The 15,159-nt window shown below is 42.6% G+C and overlaps 1 protein-coding gene across 1 annotated transcript in view; it reads right to left on the bottom strand.

Annotated features, from left to right (window-relative positions):
- The window catches only part of pdcd4a (programmed cell death 4a), a 22,389-nt gene extending 7,230 nt beyond the window's left edge, over positions 1-15,159 (bottom strand). Inside the window, exons 1-6 of the mRNA XM_073842636.1 lie at positions 14,936-15,159; positions 14,705-14,778; positions 3,809-4,108; positions 3,499-3,596; positions 1,359-1,472; positions 831-1,090 (exon numbers count right to left, since the gene is read on the bottom strand). Coding sequence (XP_073698737.1) covers positions 831-1,090; positions 1,359-1,472; positions 3,499-3,596; positions 3,809-4,108; positions 14,705-14,750 — 818 coding nt within the window. The 5' untranslated portion in view covers positions 14,751-14,778; positions 14,936-15,159. The remainder of the gene's footprint in view (positions 1-830; positions 1,091-1,358; positions 1,473-3,498; positions 3,597-3,808; positions 4,109-14,704; positions 14,779-14,935) is intronic.

Genomic DNA, 15,159 nt, shown 5'->3' with positions numbered 1-15,159 from the left:
TGTGCTAGCAATAAGATCACGTCAGCAGTGTGGTCATTCTTGAAGCGAACATTTGCCTGAATGATGATTAGATTCACTATTTTGAATCTCCGCATTTAATCTGAGAATACAAGAACAGAATGACCCGGCTGCAGCAGCGGCAGCCTTCCCTCAGTGGCACTGTAGGCCAACTTGTAATGAAAATGAAACTAAAATACACAAATACCAAAAAACGGGTTTCTGAATAAATAAAGCAGCAATCATAAATTGTAAAATAAGTCTGTTTTGAGTTAAAAGTCAGAAGCTATAGCTTACATGAATTAAAGGGGGGAAAAAAAAAAAAATCACAAACATGACACCTGTAAATTAAATAATTTTATACAGTATATAAAGATTCATTCATGTGTAATGTATTTTTATGAAATTATGAAATATTTACATTTTTACAGGTTGTTTGCTTTAGATTTAGTTTGTAAGGGATTTTTTGTAGTTGTTTACAAAAATAACTTTATTATTGTTTAAATAATCTGTTTATAATCTCTGCACAGAAGAGACTTTCCAAAAAGTATCAGCATCGGCTATCGGCCAAAATTAGCTGAAAAATATCAGCATACCGGATACCGGCAAAAATCCAATATTGTGCATCCCTAATAAATAAATACTTACTCAATTTTAAAAAGAGGCTAGGGTAATCCTTAAATAACACTCTTTGTGATCTATTGTGTCTCAGTCACACAAATTTAGAATAATATGAGGATGAATAAATCATAACAGAATGTTCACTCCTGGGTGAACTCTTCCTTTAATTATGTGCTGTCCTTTTTCATTGAATTTCTTACATTACATTTTACAGTATAATTGGATTTACTGAATGACATTTCAGCCTTACCTGTGGGGCTTCTGGTGTATCCAGAATGAGGTCTGGCAGTTCTTTAAGAATTTTGTCAAATGCACGTGACATGTCCTTCTCAGAGAGCACCTTTCCAGACAAGTCTGAGAGGAGACGTGATGTGAGCTCCCTGTGGCTGGCCTTGCCTTCCAGAGACAGAGACACAGCCAGAGAGGAGAACTCAAATTTGTGATGGCCCAAGTTTAGCTCTTTGAGCAGCATCTACCAGACAAAGGAGGAAATGGAGGTACGTTTAGATCAATAGTGTGCGCCATGGATCTTCAAAGAACAATGGGAAGGAAAAAAAAAATGAATAATTTATTCTGTGAAGAAATTAACTTGAATATTCTGGTTGAGAACCACTATGCTACCAGTATACAATTAGTAGTTATGGTTTTTACTCATTTTATCCAACATTTTCTCCTCTACATTACACTGAAACAAAGGTTGTGTTATTTGGCAACTGGCTTTGTGATAAGTTACAGCTCACCTCCACTTCTTTGGTATCTCCATGCTCAAAGTACTCCTGTACAATGGGGTTTATGGTCTTCTCGAGTTCTCTCTCGTCCAGCTCTGGTACAACTGTGGCATATACCGTGTCTCCCTGATGCACAAATAAGAGTCTTACATTAGAAAAAAAAAAAACACATTTACTGTACATAAGGGAAAAAAACCCCCGAAGGGAACAACAAGTATACATTAAATAATAAAAAGAACACATTGATTTTTATCATGTATCTGGCCTCGCAGAGCTCTCAAGGAAACAGACATTGCTACAGGCATTTGCTTTTTAATCTGTGCCCCGATTAACATCACTGCAATACTCAAACAGCATGAATTTCAGCAAGCTTGCCAGAACCACTTTTAGCTCACATCCCACTCAGCTGAAGAGGGGAAACACTATTTCAAAAATGCTATTTGGTTTTTTTAATGGATGATTCTTAAAGGAATAATTCACAAACAAAAAAATCCTGCCATTATTTAGCTACCTTTTTGCCATTCTAAACATCAAACCTCAATAGTGGTTATCACAGTGTCATGATGCAAGAATCCATTGATGTTTAATGTTATTGACTTGTTGCTATATGTGATTTAGGATCTGTAAACATTAGCTCTGTATACACAGTCATGTGTATTTATATTAATATAACATTTTATTTAGAACCTAAATTGTCATATTTATGGGTGATAAATATCTGTTGCAATGCTTAAATTTTTTTATATCATTCTAAACCCAAGACCATAGTTCTTCAGAACACAAATTAAAACTTTTTTTTTATGAAATCCGAGAGCTTTCAGACCTTCCATAGACAGCAAGGGTACAATCACGGTCAAGACACAGAAATGTAGTTAGGACATCGTAAAATTACAGTTGAACTAGTACTAGTAATTAGAGCTGCACGATTCTGAATAAAATGAGAATCATGATTTTTTTGCTCAGAATAAAGATCACGATTCTCTCACAATTCTGGAGAACTTTTTTATTTTAAAGATTTACCCCTGAACATTAGGTTATCAAACAGCAGTAAAATAGCAGTGAAATGAGACAAAATAAACTTTGCTTTAAATTTAAAGAAATGCAATGAAAATTAATGTAAACAAAAAAAATCACCATTAAACATTAAAAAATAAACATACAAAGGTATTATGTCAGACTAAAGTGATTTAAAGATTCTTAGCTAGAAACACTAGCCTATCAACATTTTGTGGTTGTCACCGTCCACTCTGTGGGATGCCAAAGTTTGCTTCACCATTTTACAAATAAATTCTAATCTAATCATGACAATGATCATTGTTGGAAAGGTCTAAGGCTCCTAAATAGATATTTGACTTTTTTTTTGTGTTACAAATTATGTAGGAAAATAATTTATGACAAGAGTGCACCTCAAAAATCTACTTCATAACAGGAGTTCTGACCTTTTTCACAAACAGACTTTCTTGTTGCCTTTTTCCCTATTACACTTTCGAAATAATAAGAAATTATATATCAGATGAAAACTTAAAATTTCAAAAATCATCCTTTGGAATGCCATTTTAAAATCAGACATTGCATTAACATGGAAAATGTACATCAAAATCATATTACTAAATGTTCTTGTCCATTAATTTTAAAGATTTAAGCTTCAATTTTACATTTTCACGTCTCTGTTAAAAAATGGGAGAAACAGTTAATGGGTTAATGGATCGTCATGCTCATATATGGTTCCATTGCTCTGCTGGTCCATAAATGTGGCCCGATATTAATGACAGCCTAGATATTTTATGTAGCTTAATTTGTGCGCATTGGGGAGTCGCTCTCTAAATGCAAATAGCTTTTGAATGCGCGTGCGGGTTTTACTTTTGGTTTCGTTTTAACGACCGCGTGAAACTCTCGGCGGTTCTAAGCGTCCATTCTACAATACCAGAGATTACTTTAACAAAACCATTTGAAAGTTGGTGGACACCAACGGGATTTTCAAAAGTGTGTCCCCAGTGGAAAATATAAATAAAATAGAATTGGCTGAATCGTATAAATGCTGGATTAAGATCGTGAGGGGGGTCGAATCGAGATCGTGATCTTTTAACGATTAATTGTGCAGCTCTACTAGTAATACTCATGTAACCTGTAGGACTGAACTGTAGGTTCTTACTTGTGAAGATTCATCATAGTTTGGGTCCCTGGCATCAGGTTCTTCCACCTCATATACCAAGCCCGCTGCTCCCCACACACCTTTACCACCTGCTCCACCTATTCAAAAGAACAATCAGCGTAAAACAAAAGCGCAAAAAGCCAAATGCAAAAAGTAAAGAGACTTTTAAAAAAACATTCATCCAACAGACACCACAACATAAGAGGTGTCACATCACATATGTAATGAAACATTTCTGAAATGATTTTCACATATCACAAATATCTTTTATCTAAATTGAGATAGTGGCACTCATATTGCACAATCTCACCTTTTTTGGGCAGTCCCCGTCCTTTTCCAGTTCGTGACTTTCGGTCATTTACAGCGTTTTTGCCCTTTGGACTGTTTGGATCGGTAGAAAGCTCTCCTGAAACCGAATCGGAGAATGATTCCCGGTTGGAATCCCGGGATGATGACTTACGCAGTCGCCGCTTAGCCTTAGCTTTCAGTCTGGCCTCATGCAGGGCCTTCTCCTGAGGGGTCCAGTTCCCGTTCACCTCCAACTCATTCAGATCATCACTGCCAAAAGACCCATTCTCCTCATCCTGCTCTTTCTCAACTGAGAACACACCTGTACAAAACACAGATTGAACAGACAACTATTTAGATAAATGGCCAAAAGCATGTTACCAGCTAAACACCATAGGCATATCTGCTTTTTTTCTGTATTTCACATCTACTTTAGTTTGTATTCTCATTTATCTTACATTTTGAACTTGTCATTGTGTAACATAAATATTGTTGACTTTATCAGGGTTTTATGAAAGTAAAAAGACATTTAAAATCTGCTCCCAACCACTAAAATATGGAAATAACTTTTATGGTACCTTATCAAAACACTGTAAAGTTGAATTCTGAAAAATCTGATGTTCTCACTCAGCATTTTTTACTTTTCCAATGCAAATGTCAAGATGCATTTATTAGAAAAGCAAAATGACATGTCTTGAGAAATTTATCAAAATGAAGTTAATTATTAAACCAAGGAAAAATATCTATTTGTAATATTTCTAATGGACTCAAGTTTCTAATGGAAACAAGTTTTCATGTTCGATTTACAGATACTTGTTCTTGTTTTAAGAACAAACAAAGTCACTTTTGTGACTTAATACGTTTTGCATCTCAAGTAAATGTATCTTGATTTAAGGATGTTTCTATATTTGAATTGGAAAACAAGACCGAAATACTGAGAAAGTATATCATTTTTTCTAGTACAAGCAACATGCAGTGTCAGAATTTTATGAATTTTCTATTTTCTGCTCTGATTTAAGACAATTTTAAGACAAACCCTGTTTATGGCTAATTGCTTGTGAATTTCCAAAAATGTTCAATTCACCATTTCAATTTTATGTCAAAAGATAAATTTCAAACCTCATTGTGACCCTGGACCACAAAACCAGTCTTAAGTCGCTGGGGTATATTTGTAGCAATAGCCAAAAATACATTGTATGGGTCAAAATTATTGATTTTTCTTTTATGCCAAAAATCATTAGGAAATTCAGTAAAGATGATGTTCCATGAAGATTTTTTGTAAAATTGCTACTGTAAATATATCAAAATGTAATTTTTGATTAGTAATATGCATTGTTAAGAACTTAATTTGGACAACTTTAAAGGTGATTTTCTCAGTATTTAGATTGTTTTTGCACCCTCAGATTTCAGATATTCAAATAGATGTATCTCGGCCAAATATTGTCCTATCCTAACAAACCATACATCAATACAAAGCTTATTTATTGAGCTTTCATATGTATACATCTCAGTTTTGTAAAATTTAACCTTATGACTGGTTTTGTGGTCCAGGGTCACATATATCATAGCACTTTTGAATAAAATTTTACAAAAACTTGTACAAAGAGAGTCGTCTCCGGTTACTGTCGTAACCTCGGTTCCCTGAAAGACGGGAACGAGACATTGCGTCAGAAGCTGACGCATTTGGGGACTCCCTTCCTTCCTATCCTACCTGAAATCTTATTGCACAACGCCAGTGAAGTTGCAACTCTTCGCTGGCCAATGCCAGCCAAGACGGCGATTATGGGCGGGGCCTGTGCCGCTATATAATACGCTGTTTTGGCGGCATAAACTCAGAATCTTCCGACTGAACCGACAGTACAGCAGATCTGAGCGGAGAGCACGGCAGCGTACGCAATGTCTCGTTCCCGTCTTTCAGGGAACCGAGGTTACGACAGTAACCGGAGACGTTCCCTCTCAAGACGGTTCACTCGACATTGCGTCAGAAGCTGACGCATTTGGGGACTGTATAGAACAACGCCGTGTGAACAGCGAAGAGGAACTCAGCCTCGGCGGAGTTAACAGCAGCTGTACTATGCAGAAGAAATAGCTCAATCCCCTTAACCTATCACAGCTATATGTGTCACAAGCATGAAACATAATAAAGCCAAGAAGAATGTGAACGGTAAGCCGGGCACAATAATAGTAACAATATACTCCGCGAGCGGCTGCCGCTGGCGCTAGCATAAAGCACATAAGGATAAATCACGTTAGCATACATAACGAGAGCTCAGCCAAACAACAGCTCTGTGCCTCGCTAAATATTACTCCGTATCATGTAGACAACGGAGGTACGTGTAGTAGTAAAAACGCAGCTCCGTCTATCAACAATAAGGCGAGCATCGCAGGCTGGGTACGGCGATGGCTCCGCCCCTCAGCTTATACGACCTAGTCGAAACCACCCGCAGAGCCAATCGGCTGATAGTTATAGGTGGAACCGCTGCCTGGACTCATCGACAGGACTTGAGAGGCCAAAGAGCTTACATCCAACTTGTAAAATCTGGCAAAGGTGTTCTGTGAAGACCATCCAGCTGCCGTGCAGATATCTTTGATAGAAATCCCCTTAGCCCAGGCCCAGGAAGAGGAAATCGCTCTTGTTGAATGGCCTTTGACACCGATAGGGCATTCCTTTCCCTGGCTAGCATAAGCCAATGCAATTGCATCGACCACCCAATGTGAAAGCCGCTGTTTGGAGACGGGCCGCCCTTTGGTAGCCCCTCCAAAGCATATAAAAAGTTGCTCAGACTGACGAAAGTGAGCCGAGCGGTCAACGTAAGCGCGCAAAGTCCGCACTGGGCAGAGCGCACAATGAGGGGCGGCGTTCGATGCTGCCAGTTCCGGGGCGAAAGCAGGAAGCGTTATTACCTGCGCCCTGAAAGGCGTTGATAACGATTTAGGCACATATCCCCGTCTCGGCTTGAGTGTGACGTTGCAATCACCCGGTCCAAACTGCAAGCAGTCAGCACTCACAGAGAGCGCATGCAAATCTCCTATGCGCTTGACTGAAGCCAGAGCGAGCAGTAAGGCCGCTTTAAATGACAGCTCCTTTAGACCAACTGACTGAAGCGGCTCGAAGGGGGGGCGTGCCAACGCCTCCAGTACTAAAGCCAGATCCCAAGGTGGCACTGTGGGGGGACGAGGGGGTCTTAGCCGTCTCGCGCCCCTCAAGAATCTGGTCACCAGATCGTGCTTACCCACTGATTGTCCAGCGATAGTGGCATGAAAAACTGAGATGGCTGCAACATAAACCTTAAGAGTGGAAGGCATACTGCCGCCGTCCATTCGTTGTTGCAAAAACTCCAGAATGTCCGACACAGGGCAATTCTCCGGGTCGTGGTCATTCAGTCTGCACCATTTCACAAAGACCGCCCACTTGAGTGCATACAAGCGTCTCGTAGAGGGGGCTCGCGCCTCCGTGATTGTGCCCATAACGCGATGAGACAAAGAGCGCGCATTCATCGGTTCCCGCACACTGACCACACATGAAGTCTCCACCATTCGGGGTTCGGGTGCCATATCGAGCCGCCCGCCTGAGACAGAAGGTCCCGCCTCAGCGGGATCGGCCACGGGGGTGCTGTTAGCATCTCCAGCAGATCGGGGAACCACGGTCTGTTCGGCCAGTACGGGGCTACTAACAGCACTGACGCTTTCTCCTCCCTGAGTTTGTGCAGTACTTGCGGCAGAATCTTTAATGGGGGAAACGCATACAGACGGGCTTTCGGCCACGGCATTGTGAGCGCGTCCCCGCCCAGAGGGGAGCGAGTCAGAGAGAAGAACAAAGGGCAATGCGTATTCTCCTCCGTCGCAAACAGATCCACCTCCGCCTTCCCAAACTGATCCCAGACCAGTTCCACCGCCCTGGGGTTCAGTCTCCATTCCCCGTGAGGGATTCCATTTCTCGACAGCATGTCCGCGCCGCTGTTCAGACAGCCTGGGACATGCGCTGCCCGGATGGAGCTCAGGTGACAATCTGCCCACAGCAAAAGGCGTGCTGCCTGCTCGTGAAGGGCTCTCGAGTGAACCCCGCCTTGGCGGTTTATGTATGACACCACTGACATGTTGTCCGTACGAATCAGCACATGGTGACCTCGGACTTGCGTGATGAAGCTCTGAAGAGCTAAGAATACTGCTCTCAGCTCGAGGCGATTTATGTGCCATGTTCCCTCCGACTCTGTCCAGCGGCCTGAGGCTGGAACTCCATCGCAATGAGCTCCCCAGCCCGCCGTCGACGCGTCTGTCGTGACGACTTTCCGCCGTGTGACCAGTCCCAGCTGGACACCGCGGCGGTACAGATCGGGATCCCGCCATGGCTCCAGCGTGCTTAGGCACCTGCGAGTGACCACAACGCGGGCACGGCCCGTCCTCCAAGCCCTCTTTGGAACCTGCGTTTTTAACCATATCTGGAGGGGGCGCATATAGAGCAGACCGAGGTGGCACACCGTCGCAGCCGCCGCCATCCGGCCCAAGAGCCTCTGATATTCTTTCAGCGCTACGGGTCGTCCCAGGCTGAACGCATCCAGCGCTGACATTAAATCTCGAATACGCTCCTGACACAGACGCGCTCTCATCGAGACTGAGTCCAGCTGCACCCCCAGATATGTAATCGACTGGCTGGGGCATAACGCGCTCTTCTGCATGTTCACACAGAGGCCCAGGCTCTCCAAATGACGCAATAGAACGCGTTTGTGGCTGTTGAGCACATCTTCTGAATGGGCCAAAATCAGCCAATCGTCCAAATAGTTCAAGACGCGCATCCCTCCGGCTCTCAGAGGGGAGAGCGCAGCATCCACACACTTCGTAAACGTGCGTGGTGCCAGGGCTAGACCGAAGGGCATGACCGTGAATTGATATGCTGTGCCTTCGAATGCAAATCTCAGAAAGCGCCTGTGCCGGGGGGCGATCTGGATATGAAAGTATGCGTCCTTCAAGTCCACTGAAACGAACCAGTCTCCGGGCCGGATCTGCGCGAGAATCTGTTTCAGCGTTGTCATTTTGAAAGCGCGTTTGTATAATGCACGGTTGATTGGTCTCAGGTCCAAGATTGGACGGAGACCCCCACCTTTCTTCGGAACGACGAAGTAGCGGCTGTAGAAACCGCTCTCTCTCTCGTTGGGCGGGACAACTTCTATCGCTCGTTTTGCGAGGAGATTGAGCACTTCTTGTCTCAGCACTGGCGCGCTGGACGGCAGAACTGTAGACGTGACCACACCATTGAACCGGGGTGGTCTGCGCTGGAACTGAAGCGTGTAGCCGTTCTCTATCACGTTCTGTACCCACTCCGAAATGCCCGTAATTGATCGCCAAGCGCTGGCGAAATGACTCAGAGGACGGGGTGCCCCGCCCTCTGTAGTCTGAATAGCGCCGCTGTATATCGGGGGCGCGCCCCGTGAATTCACTAGGCAAACGGGAGCGCTGTGTGACAGCGAGGGACGCGCATCGCCGATTGACGGGGAGCGCGAGCCTCTTATTAAATGTGTGTGTGATGCCGCCGTGTGTACACGGGGTGGTTGCGTGTGCGCAACCGTAGTCATTGGAGGAGGAGAAAAAAGCTCTTTTTGTGAGGGTGTAACAGACTTTATTACATTCTGAACAGACACAACAAAGACATTCTCGTAGTCGCCCGCAACCGCCAAGGGGACCTCGTGAGAACTTCTCGCACGCTTCAACGCGGGCCCGCCGCTCAGCGTTCTCCTCCTCCGACCCAACTCGTCAGGAACGAGGCTTCTGATCCAGCGGGGGCGTGCCTCCGGGGCGACCACCTTTCTTAGGACCGTGCCTAGTCCTCGGCGCCCTCTGCCACGCTGGTTTGGTGCGAGCCGCCGGCTCTGGGTCTGGCGCCGCAGAAACGGAAGCAGAAGGGGGGCGTTTCGAAGGGCGGTTTGAAGCAGACGAAGATCTACTTCGTGTTGGAGGCTGTGCTGCAGCTCTACGCGGCAGGAAGTGGCTCATTGCTCGAGCGTTTCTGCGCCTCGGAGAAGCGCTCTGCAATAGCCTCCACGGCATCGCCAAAGAGGACGGAGGGAGACACAGGTGCGTTGAGCAGCGCTCTTCTGTCTGCGTCCTTGAGCTCAGTGAGAGTGAGCCACAGATGACGGTGGAGTACCACCATATAGCCCATGCTCCGTCCGATCGCCTGGGCCGTTTTCTTAGTGGCTTTTAAGGCAAAGTCCGTCGCCGCGCGCAGATCCTTAAATGCCTCCGGATCCTCTTCTCCCTCGTCTAAGGATTTCAGGAGCTGAGCCTGAAAAACTTGGAGCACTGCCATCGTGTGGAGCGCGGAGACCGCCTCCCCCGAGGCGGCGTAAGCCTTGTCTGCAATGTGTGCAGTCAGACGACACGGTCTTGATGGCAGCGTAGCGCCCGACTTCAAAGAGGCCGACGAGGGGCAGAGATGAGCAGCGATGGACTCCTCGACGGGCGGGACGCGCGTGTAACCACGGGCTTCCGCCCCATCGACTTTGGTGAATATTTCTGATCCGCCAGCGTGGGCGCGAGCCGATTGGGGCGCAGCCCACGCTTTAGCGACCTCGTCATGCAGGTCGAGGAGAAATGGGGCTCGCTTCCTCGGAGCGGCAGCTCGGCGGCCCGAGTCAAGGAACCATGAATCCAGCTTACTTTTAGCCGGTTCGTCGGCTTTCTCCCATTCCAATCCGAGATCGCTAACGGCTCTAGTGAGGATCCTGACGAGTTCGTCCTGAGACGCGGCGTGTCCTTCCACTTCAGAACGCTCTTCTGAAGCGTGAGCCCAATCCTTCTCGGACGCTGTCAGCGACATGGCCTCGTCAAGATCGTCGCCCTCCTCTGCGCCGAACGAGATAATCTCCGAAGCACCAGGGGTGGGTCGAAGACTCTCTTCAACAAAGAGCACCGGAGAGCGGGGGGGAGAAGCACCCTTTCTTGGTGCGTGGTCGCCCGTGCGCGGCTGTGGTCCCACCAGCGGCTCGCTGGCGGCGGTGGGACGGTGCCGAGAGAAGTCTCCAAGGGCGACGTTTCTCCTGGACTTAAGTGCCCGCACTGAGAACTCCTCGCAATGCGGGCAGTCCGATCCAGCGAGTGCTGCTTCAGCATGAGCGAGACCCAGGCATAGGATGCAGAACTCGTGCGTGTCCAGGGCCTCGATAGGCCCCGAGCAAAGTGTGCAAATTTTCGACATGCTGGAACGCCAAGAGGGGAACCCGTCTTCTCGCGTCTTCTCCACAGCTGTCTTCGGTAGAAATTTCTTGAAAGAGGAAGATTCTGAGTTTATGCCGCCAAAACAGCGTATTATATAGCGGCACAGGCCCCGCCCATAATCGCCGTCTTGGCTGGCATTGGCCAGCGAAGAGTTGCAACTTCACTGGCGTTGTGCAATAAGATTTCAGGTAGGATAGGAAGGAAGGGAGTCCCCAAATGCGTCAGCTTCTGACGCAATGTCGAGTGAACCGTCTTGAGAGGGAAACTGATATTTTAAATTACATTATAAAGGTTTTACAAATATATAAAAATAAAGGTTTAAAATATATCACTTAATCAGTCATCAATCTGTTTTCATTTCGTTATTGAGAAATGTTTGTCTTTCCTGCACACCTGGTCAGATCTCATATTCACATCTGATAAGCCTTGAAAAACAATGTTCTCAGCCATGAAAGCATGCAACAATCTTAACTCAAGATATTTTGCTTGCAAGAATACTGGCTTACATGTCCAGGGCCTGAACTTCAGCACAATCTTAGCATTTAAAAGATTTAGGAAAATTCAACACACAATAATGTCTATAACTAAAATATAAAAAATATTTGTAAATGTTTAACACTGCACTGTTTCTTGTGTCACTGATTTGTAAGGAAACATCAAGTTTAGTTTCACTACTCCAAGTCTTTTTATACCGTTTTTTTTTTTTTTTTTTTTTTTTTACCATAGAACACAAAAGAACAACACTTTGTCTTGTCAAGTCACATGAATTAAAATATGATGCCTTACAAAGCAGCATGTCAGGTTGGAAGGTGAAATAAAATAGAAATATTATATCAAAAGCTTAAACTAAACAAACTGTTAAAGTTAAATGTTAAAGCAATACAAATAAATACAGACTAGTTAGAACTTAATCTCAGAACTGCTACAAACACAAACTGAGGTTCATCCAACAATGTTTCTTAAACCACTCTCTGCTCAGTTTTAAAAAGTCAGACTCAAAAATAAAGCACACAGGTTCGTAATGACACTAGGGTGTAAACTCCAATAACTTTATCTGTGCTTTCACCAGATTACACAAAAGGGTAAGTAAATGAAAAGATACACAAGGGCAGAAGCACAAGGCGGCAGAACAGCTGACGTTACTTATTTTGATGCCTTGCTGGTGCTCGTGCCAAGCCTGACTACATATAGCAGTGTACAGTTTGCTTGGGTGGGGTGGGGGGAAGGCACGTTCACAGGAGAAAGGAGGAGTAGGAGTGGACTTCATGGTAATAAATACTCCCGTCCGAAATACTAGCTACGGTCAGACAAGTAAACCACACTGTAGTTACTACAGTGCTTAAATCTTCAAGTGCCAGGAACAGCAACTCAAAATAGGCGCAGCAGGGCCAAAGCAGAAATGTTGCTGTTCAAAATGCAGTATATCCAGGAAAAGTTTTGGATATTGATCAAAAAAAGATCAGAGACTCTGAAAGCCTTTCAGTAACAAGCCTATGTTGATTTCTTTTTGTTTTGAGGACTAAGTGGGAAAACAGGAGGTGTGGTGGGTGTGTTTAACCAGCGGTTTAACTGTCAATAAGGAGAATTTGTTGTGATAAAAAGAAAAAGTCTTATCTGTTTTTGTCAACTATGGCATATTCACCTCTGACATCTTCTGGTGGTGTACACTAGATCCACCTTACAACAACAAATACAGTCTGTAGTGCAAATGTGCCTTGCAAGTCTGTGCATTACACATTATGCACTATGGGTGAATAAAAATATATATATAGGGATCCACAAATAGCCAGGTATTCACAAGTATTGTTGCATGCTGAAAAAAGATACACCTCAGCAATCAGATGTAACTTGTTAGGTACATATCAATGATTAATTAATAAATCACTTATTGTGTCCAGGCTATAATCATTTTATTTCTGCACAGAATAAATCAAACTCTTCCCAAATGCCATTTGAAAAATGTATACAGATAGTCTATTTGTTAGACAACTTTTTTTTTTCCTTCCAGAACTCTGTGGTGAAACATGATATATTGCTAGTACTATGCAACAAATATACATGCATATGTTTTATGAGAGGTATGGTTTAACGTTTACACAAGCGACAAAATTACATTTACGTTTTGCTGCAAAAATGCAGGGCAAAAAAAAAAAAAAAAGCTAAATAATCACAGAATCTTACATAAAAATAGGCTATATATCTCAAAATATGTCAATTACGAATTCACTTCATTTACATTTTTTATTTTTTAGACTCTGACTACAATTTTATTATTAATACCTTTATTATTTAGAAGTATAAATATAACAACCCTGATGAAAAGTTTCATACTTGAATATTTACTTACATTATTTTTTTTGTTAATCGTGTCTGTATTGTAATGTACGACTGCTATTCATCAAACTAATCAAACTGGATCCAATTCAGTAAAGGGAAGGACTGAATGCGAACACAATAATTAAAATAAGCTCTTGTATCTCTAAGTATGTGTGTGAATGCACAATGTTTATTTCAATATTAATCAGAAAGTAAAAGCAAAAAAGTGACAAGGCAAAAAAGTTTAAATAGACCAAGTGACATTTCTTTCTTTCTTTTTTCTTTTTTTTTTTTTGTTGGTTAAAATTGTAAGATTTCCAAAACTTTTTAGAAAATTACTTTTGTTTACACATGATATTTTCCAATATAACTACACAAATATTAAATCGAATATTTTAATAAATATTTAAACACATCAGTCAGTTATGATTCATATGTTGAAGCCAGCCATTAGATAAGAGAAATATACTAAAGCCAAGTTCTGTGTACAATCAAAATAAAAGCGCGTGACTGTAAAATTACTAGACCAGGTCAATGAACAAGTCATATACTGTGGCACGTACATGGAATAAATTTACTTTTCTTCTTGTTTGACTTCCTTGTGCAGCGATGCCAAAATAAGCAAATACATATCTGAATACAAATATGTTTAGTATTTCATATTTATATTTTTTATGCATATGCACTTATGTATTTCTGAAAAAAGCACGAGGAAATCTTCAAAACACTTATATTCAAACTCACGTGGAAGGGGAAAAAACATCCGGGTATCTCAGCAAGGGGGCGTAGTGTTAAATATTGTTGCAAAATTCTTTAACAAAGACGCTTAATGTATTTACCGTTTACAATATCAAATATAAACAGATGTGGTTAAAAAAAGAAATGTATTTAAAGACACAACCTGTCATTCAATATTGGTTTGTTCATAAGCCAATTTTGCAGCAATAAGTATTACCATTTTACAAGCTACCTCCTTGCGTTTAACGATCATATTATGAACGACAGTACATTTGTATAAAATCTAAGAAAAAAAAAATGTATGGCCGCTGTATAGAAATTCTAAAAAAGAAAGAAAAAATAACTTATTCCGAAAAAAAAGTTTCGCGTTAAAAAGTTAGCTTGTCTTATATGTGCTCAAAATAACATCCATTAAAATCCTGGTTTCAATGCAGTAATGGAATGTTTATTTTTCCAAGTGTTTATACCACATATGCGATATACAAGCTTTTCTGCCAGAGCACATGGTGGAGCATGACTGCAACTAAAGCCTTGTCGTCTGCAAAAGCAACACGGTAAAAGACCAACTACAATATGCATTAATAAGCTAAATGCATGCTGAATACATTAATGAGCATTTTTTTTGGCAGAACCAGAGGTTTAATGTTCGTACCATCGTTTTGAGGGCCAGTGGTCCATGCTTCAATCTCAGTCGCCATTATACGCTTGTTTACCGTCCTCCTAAGCCTGCAGATCACGGAAACAAGTAGTAACCACATCAATTCCAAACGTGCAATATCACGTGGTTTACATAACCAACAAAAATCAATAGTTTTTGATCAGAAGAAGTGATGTGACCGTATTAATTTGCGTTAAATCGTAAATAAATTGAGCTTAGCCTCACCTTAAATTGAAGGCTCGCTTGTCACTTAAAATCTAGCAGTGCTGGTAATGTAAACAGTCCTTGAGTGAGGAAATTAAGAATATCCGTCAAAAATATCTTGTTTAATCATTCAAGTCAAAAAGGTCTACAAAAATATATTTTGCATTAGCAGTGCAGCACACACGTTGCAGAGAGGGAGCAATAACATGGACAGTGTTTTCAACTTCAGACAGCTCATAACACGT

The sequence above is a fragment of the Garra rufa genome, chromosome 6, assembly GCF_049309525.1.
Source record: "Garra rufa chromosome 6, GarRuf1.0, whole genome shotgun sequence".
In the NCBI taxonomy this organism is placed as follows: domain Eukaryota; kingdom Metazoa; phylum Chordata; class Actinopteri; order Cypriniformes; family Cyprinidae; genus Garra; species Garra rufa.
This window is presented reverse-complemented; position numbering and strand designations above follow the sequence as displayed.